Below are 7531 nucleotides of genomic sequence, written 5' to 3'. Positions count from 1 at the left end.
TGAGAGTCAACACATTCAGAATCAACGCTGTTTACATTCAAGCAAGCTTTATTAATTTGATAATGCAGATTGATAACATGAGATGTGAGCTCGCCTATATACAGCTCTGCAGGTATGTGTGGTTGTCAAGAACAAGTACACACACTGTGTACTATGGATATACACTCTATACAGCATTCACCAACAAAAAGACACATTAGTTTGTAAGTCTGAGCAGGATTTACATCAGCAACTCATTTTGTCTCCATCTCGTGGTATTTTTGGTTAAATTCAGTTTGGGGACAAAAAATGTAAAAAAACAATCTGAAAATCCTGACTTCATTTCGACTAAAATAATCTGGTTCATTTGTTTTACGACAGGTCTAATAATCAGTTTTTGCTTTAACCGGGTTATAATTGAATTAATTACGTCAGGTGCGACTTTAAGCTTCATTCTTCTGTAGCGTTCCCCGTTTTGTCCGTTTGTGTTCATTTTCAAGCTTACATGAATTCATCTCAGTAGCTGCAACAAACAAAAGAACAACAAAATCAATCACTAATTGATCGCTAAAGATTGGCAGATGATGTTAGATACTAGGTTGAAAATATATTATCAGTTCTCTCTTTTCTGTCATATTAAAAGCAACAACAAGGTTTTCTAAAAAGTTGAATTTTCACAGCTGTTTTCAACGCTGCGACCGTTGACTTCAAGGCACCTAACCTTAACCCTAATCCTAACCATAACCATTACCATTGCCTAATTGACTTCTTGTACTCACATATCTGAATAATAATGTTAAAAATGTGATTTTAAAATGTATAAGTTACTAATTAAACAAAAATCTTTGTAAGGTGAATCTGAATTGATTGACAGTCCCTCTGTCTGCAAAATTAGTAATACTGCACGGGTCTTCAAAGTTTTTTAGGCCAAGGACCCTGTAAGAGAGACGGAGCAGGGATCCCCTACTACATATAATGTATAAAATGTACTGTAGTTGCATTAAACTGGAACTACAATAACGTGTAGGGAGGCCTAAAGCCTATCATGTTTTAATGTTAAAATGTGGAACAGTAAATCCTGAAGCTTAACTGTATCTGTGGATGGCCAGTAAGCCTATCATCAATGGTGTGTACATTCAAAAACATATCTTTACTGATAATATGTTGGATTCATGTTAATGTATATTTTCAGACATATTTAAATTCTTTTTTTTAAACCATTGAACAATAATTCAAGAAGAAAAAGAAAGTGTTTCTTACGATGTCATGGTGCATCCGGACACGTGAGCGGCGGTGCCGGTGTACTGGACGTCACAACGAACTACGTTGTTGTTGAAGTTGGACTCTGGAACCTGCTGCCGGGGGTTTACTGTCACCTGTCAGGACAACACAACGGTCATCAGTGCATCAGGTCACCTCTCCTCGAGTTTTAAGGATTATTTTTCTTCATTTTATCAACTCATCACACAAAAAGACCATGTGTAAGTCCGTTTCTCAATACTTTCGGACTTTCCTACCCCTATCCTCTCAGCTCCGAGCCCATTGGTTCCTAGTGAAGACGCACATCTTTTAAAAAAAAAAAAACACTACCTCACAAATATATTATTTTATTATTTTTTTAAAGCCTTAGTTATTTCCTAAAACAGCTGGTCAGTGTATTTTTTTTTTTTTTTTACTTAAACAGGAGGAAGTAGTGCTTAAAACGAAGCTTAAAACGCTCTCAAAAGTTAGCGCTGGCTGCTTCTCGCTTGCCATGATTACTCTGCTACCAGCCTCTGTCACGTACTGTGTGGAGCTTGTGAGCGCGCAGCTGAGAAGGCTGTGTCGCTGTCAAATCTGTCCCTGGGAAAAGTAACGTTGCGCCGAATTGAAAAAGGAACTACGTTTCGTTACCAAATTTTCAGTAGTAGTGCATTACACTACTTTTTACCTGAAAAAGTAGTTATGTTACTGTAACGCGTTACACACCACACTGGCACCTGCTGTACCAACTGAGCTAACCTGGCCACGAGTGCAATACACAATTGTTTGAAATGCTCTGTATTTTTATGATGAAAAGAGTTTTGCCAGTGGGCAAAATGCTGCCCAGCAGGAGGATTGTGTCCGTCTTTGACACGTGCACTACCGTCAAAATAAATGAAAAGAAACGGATCCTGATGCATTTGGTTTTTTTCCCGTTCACACTGAACCGAGACACCTAAACTGTGGTGGTGACTTTTGTGTACCGTTACACCCCTATTGAGTTATAAGGAAAATATAGAAAAAAAAACTTGAACCGAGGATGAGAGACGAAACGTCTTCAAGAACCTTAACAGAGTCCAGTTGCCCTTGAATTGAACCTTCCTTGGATATTGAAAAATGTATACCCAAATGTATAGAAGTGAATAGGAAAACACAACTTATCTCTAGAAAACAAAACCGTTTTTTTTGTTTCTCAGCACACTAACGGACCTTGAGGATGTATCTTCCAGGAGAGACGTCAGTGATGTCGATCCACTGACAGTCAATGTCAGCGTTGTAGGTGTCATAACAACCTGGACTCAAACCCTGTACACGCACACACACACACACACACACACACACACACACACACACACACAAGCTTAATATCTAAAGTTTCAAATGTGTATTTTAACATTTGTAGTGATTTCTGAAAACAGTTTGTCTTGTATAACTGTGTCATACTGTTTTTGTTTGGTTGTTTGTTTAGATTCCCATTAGCTTCAGCATGAGCTAGAAGCTATTCTTCCTGGGGTCCTGTTTGTTATTGACGATTGATTATTTCATTGATTGTTGATTGACCTGCGTGTGTGAGGTGCAGGCGAAGCGGCGGTAGTATCCTGGGTCACAGGAAGTGTCCTCCAGACAGAAGCTGGCCTTGTGACCCTCGGCTACTTGGCTCTGAGTGTGGGCGTCCAGCAGCTCGTACAGGCTGAACTCGTCCATGCTGTGGAAGTGACTGAACAACAACAACAACACATGAAAGACAAAAAAGTATTAACCAGGTAATTCAACAAACACACTCATATAAAACTGTTAAAGGTCCTATGATATGCTGCTTTTTGGATGCTTTTATATAGGCCTTAGTGGTCCCTAATACTGTATCTGAAGTCTCTTTTATATAGACCTTAGTGGTCCCCTAATACTGTATCTGAAGTATCTTTTATATAGGTCTTAGTGGTCCCCTAATACTGTATCTGAAGTCTCTTTTATATAGACCTTAGTGGTCTCCTAATACTGTATCTGAAGTCCCTTTCCTGAAATTCAGCCTTGGTGCAGAATTACAGCCACTAGAGCCAGCTCCACAATGACCTTTCCTTAGGATGTGCCATTTCTGTGTCTGTAGCTTTAAATGCTATTGAGGAGGAGAGAGGGGGGGCAAGGTGGAGGGTGGGGGTGTGGCCTTGACCAACTACCATGCTTCGCTCGTTTGCAAGCCATGATGTCGCTCTCTTTCTCATGGGCGGGCCAAATTCTCTGGGCGGGCAAAGCAGAGGAATGCTACGTTCATGCCACCTGGGAATATCAGGGACCGCCCCCGTGATTACGTTGTTTTTCTGACTGCCAGCGTTCACATGGTCGGGATGCGTGTTCTTCTTCTTCTGTTATATTGGGGTTTGGCATAACAACTTGTTGCATGACTGCCACCAACTGTTGGCCGTAGCCTAGAGTATCAGGTGTGTGAAAACATGGAGGCCACAATAACAAAAGATTTGCTGCTGTTTTCTTATGCGAGCATAGAAACAGCACATGGACAGGTGTTTGTTTGTGTTATCTACAGGACAACGAACGGGAAAGGACGCGGATAAGGTGTTTTTTTTATACATAGGCCTATTTATGAATAATTTGAAACATGTTATGTCTGTGTATGTTTCTTGGCAGAGGCGTTTGTCCACAATAAACAGTTTATTGTCATTGAAATATTTTCAGTGAACCAAAGTCGCCTACATCAAACGTCAGTTGTCAACAACGCGTCACCAACTGGGAAACTCGGTTAGCAAAATCTAGCCTCCGATTCCCACACGTGAATGACGACGTTTTCACTGGGAAAAATGTTTTTCCGATGTCCGTGAACGCACGGAAAGTGGAGGTAACCTTTCCCCTTATGACATCATAAAGGGAAGATTCCAGATTGGCCCATCTGAGCTTTCATTTTCTCAAAGGTGGAGCAGGATACCCAGGGCTCGGTTTACACCTATCGCCATTTCTAGCCACTGGGGCAGGGTAGGGGAACTCATATTAATGTTAAAAAAACCTCATAAAGTGAAATTTTCACGTCATGGGACCTTTAACGTTTAGCTACCTACTTGTGACAGCTGTGCCACTCCCAGGCATATCGAGGTTTACTGGGCAGGAAGTCAGCGGTTCCCTGGTTCTTCACCCTCTGAGGAAACCTCAACAAAACTCTGGTGTCATAATCGTGGGAGGACATGGAGGAGCTGGAGGAGGAGAGGTTTATGTTTACAAAATCCCTTTACTGAAACCATTGCAGGGAGAAACCGTATCACTGTCACATCATCACTGGATGGCTAAAATACAACCAAACCATCACTCCATCCACACACAGAATTGTTTCTCCGATCAAAACTTCACAGTCAGTCAGGCCTTCAGCAGTCCCTCCACAACCAGCAAGCACCAGCTCTATAACAGCCTGACAGCTGGTGTTATCTTACGAGGCGAGGCAGTTCTCCTCAGCAGCACAGCGGAGGTTGTACATGGGCATTCTCTGGACGTAGGTGGCGATCTGGATGTAGTATGGGTCAGGAACCAGATCAGGGAGACCTACGAACAGGAACACGTTCAGATTACATGGAGCTGTCTGGTCTCTGATTGGCTGTTCAGGCACATAAAACAGTCCTTTAGATTTGGAGTCGATTGAAAAAGCATGCTGATCTGTTTCTGTTAGCCTCTTTCGTTAATATAATACACCAATGGTCTCTCTGCAATGCTGTCTTCTGTTTTTCTTCGGTGGGATAGGAATACAGACTATTGCCCCCTGTTGGTCTGACTCTGGAAAGTTATTTCCACGGAAATAAAATTATTATCTTTTCCCTAGTCTAGACCTTCCTTCACAGCGCTTCAGAGGAGGGTCTGGCTAGTCCACACTGCAATCTGGGACAGGAGAATAACGTGCTCTGGTTTATTAGCATATCTTTAATCCAATCACAATCGTTTTGGGCGGAGCTAAGCGCCGGACGGAGACATGGTGCAGCTGCAAAATTGCCTCTGAAAGGAACTTGTTTTAGTGGAACACGAGTACGTACCAAAAGTTGTTTTAGTCGTGCAACACAAAACTCAGATTGGACAGATAGTCTAGCTAGCTGTCTGGATTTACCCTGCAGAGATCTGAGGAGCAGTTAACCATAGTCCTCAGAAATCCACCGCAGTTTAGAACGCCAACACAAAGAAAGCGGAAGGTGAGAGACATCCGGCCGAAAAAGAGGTATATCCGGTGGAATTTCCGGCGGCAACGGAGCAATCCCGGAAGTGATTATTATAGACAATGTTTTCCCTGTCTGCTTAGCAGTGTGTTTTTCCAGAAGATGTGAGGAGACAAAAACATATATTCAGTTTGTGACACATTCACCCAAATCCATGCATCTGTACATCATTGTAACATCCAGACTGTGTGTGGCTGGTTTGACCTTAGCGCAGTCAGTGCTCATGAAGATGCCCAAAGCATATGCTGTTCTATATATGCTAAAGACGAAATTCAGTGGAAGAAAACCTTAAAAATTAAGGCCTGACAGCAGATTATTATTAACTAAGAGCATCACAAACTGGCAGTGCTTCATTTAATATAAAGGAAATGGGCCAATCTTTAAACCATATGACGTTTAACCTGAATTTAATACAAAGCCTACAGGTATATGTAAAAACTAGAACATCTGTCTTCCTTTATGATCATGAAAGAGATTACTGAGGGATAAAGCTACTGCACAAGAATAACTAGCCTGTTAAACCTGTGATTAAGACACTTCCGTGGCCTTTTACAGTTTAATGAAGGATACACTATAAACTCAGCTTAAACACCTTTGTTGAACAGAAGAGCCTCCCCTCAGACAAAGCTTGGATAAAGGCCCCCTCTCACGCTCCCCTTAGTTACTTAGTTTCACTCAATTCCTGGATGCCTATTGGATCATCATTATGTTATTTGATCCAATAGACGGACACTCAACAATTGAGCCTGTCTGTCCTAGGCCATTTAGACTCTAGGAGGCTAGGAAAGTGGACAATTCCCCCAAAACTACTGTATCTCTGAAATATCTAACCAAATCACACTCTTATTTCGATTCCCAATAACACTTGTTCTTTACTTCCATTCACTGAGTCTCCCCTAAAACAGTTTGGAGCCCCCTTGTCACTTTGAGAACCTCTGATATAGAGAACAATAGAGAAAATAACAATAGTATATAGTATTTTTATTAAATTAGACAAAAGTTTGCAGCCTATGGGCCACACACGACATAGCTAAGAGAAATGCTCGTTTACCGTTCTGGTGGTAGCTGGTTCCGTATCCATGTCGGGGCTGAGCCCTGGGTCTGGGTCTGTAGTACGAGTTGTAGTAGTTATAATAGGGGTAATAGTTAGAAGCCTTGTACGGGTCGTATGGATCATCTCCGACCATCATGTCCTCCCGTCTGACCGGGGCAGAGTCTCCGTCGCTGCCGGACGGCGGCTGCTGCTGCTGAGGCCGCGGCTGTTGACGCATCATCGCGCGTAATTGCGCAGTGCCGCTGGTGACGGGGACCCGCGGGGAGCCCCGGGAAGCGGCGGGGACCGTGTCGTTACCGCTGCTGAGGAGGACCACAGGGTTACCGCGGCGGGGCGACCCGGGTTGCCTCCTACCGGACGGCTGGTACTGAGAGCCGCGGCTCAGGATGCTAAAAACCTGCCCGTTGTGTTGCCATGTCAACCCCTGCCGAAGCGCATCGTCATCACCTGCAGCCTCCTGAGCGCGAGCCCCGTCAAGAAAACTACATAGGAAACATAAATGTGCAAAAGACAGCAGCAAGGCATCAGGGGAGAGTTCCTTCATTATTATAAATAAATTAATGGGATTTTAATTAAGAAAGAAAGTATTTTCTTTTCTTCCCCACACACAGCCGCACATCTGAAGAGTCTCCTTCAAGTGTTGCAGCTCAGCAGCTGCTACTGCACAGAGAGAGAGAGAGACACAGACAGACACAGAGAGAGAGAGAGAGAGAGAGAGAGAGAGCGAGAGAGAGAGAGAGAGAGAGAGAGAGAGAGAGAGAGAGAGAGAGCGAGAGAGAGAGATGTTCTGAATGTGGTTTTTGACTCATTTTGTGACCTTAACCCTTTGGCCTCAGGATCAACAACTACAAGATCAAATGTGAATATCTCTAATAAGTTGCCATTTGGGGCTCGCATCTGTCGAAGTTTTCAAAATGCACAAAAGAGACAAACACAAATACAAAACACAAACACATTTTTGCATAGAAACGGAAATGTAAAAACTAATGAATAAAAGTGTGTTTTTGTTTGTAAGATAACAATACACAATTGTACACAGATGTGACTGCTTTGACAT

The 7531-nt window shown here is 42.7% G+C and overlaps 1 protein-coding gene across 1 annotated transcript; it reads right to left on the bottom strand.

Moving 5' to 3' along the window:
* Nucleotides 1-33: 33 nt before the first annotated feature.
* LOC116054423 (protein-lysine 6-oxidase) lies at nucleotides 34-7114 on the bottom strand. Its single transcript, XM_031305978.2, has 7 exons — nucleotides 6472-7114; nucleotides 4653-4761; nucleotides 4287-4418; nucleotides 2782-2938; nucleotides 2431-2526; nucleotides 1240-1355; nucleotides 34-502 (listed from the first exon to the last, which is right to left on the bottom strand). The coding sequence occupies exons 1-7, from the start codon at nucleotides 7016-7018 to the stop codon at nucleotides 496-498; spliced, it is 1164 nt and encodes a 387-aa protein (XP_031161838.2). The 5' UTR covers nucleotides 7019-7114; the 3' UTR covers nucleotides 34-495.
* Nucleotides 7115-7531: the final 417 nt, after the last annotated feature.

Source organism: Sander lucioperca, chromosome 2 (assembly GCF_008315115.2).
Source record: "Sander lucioperca isolate FBNREF2018 chromosome 2, SLUC_FBN_1.2, whole genome shotgun sequence".
Taxonomy (NCBI): Eukaryota; Metazoa; Chordata; class Actinopteri; order Perciformes; family Percidae; genus Sander; species Sander lucioperca.
Note: the sequence above shows the minus strand (reverse complement) of the source record. Positions and strands in the feature narration are given on the sequence as shown.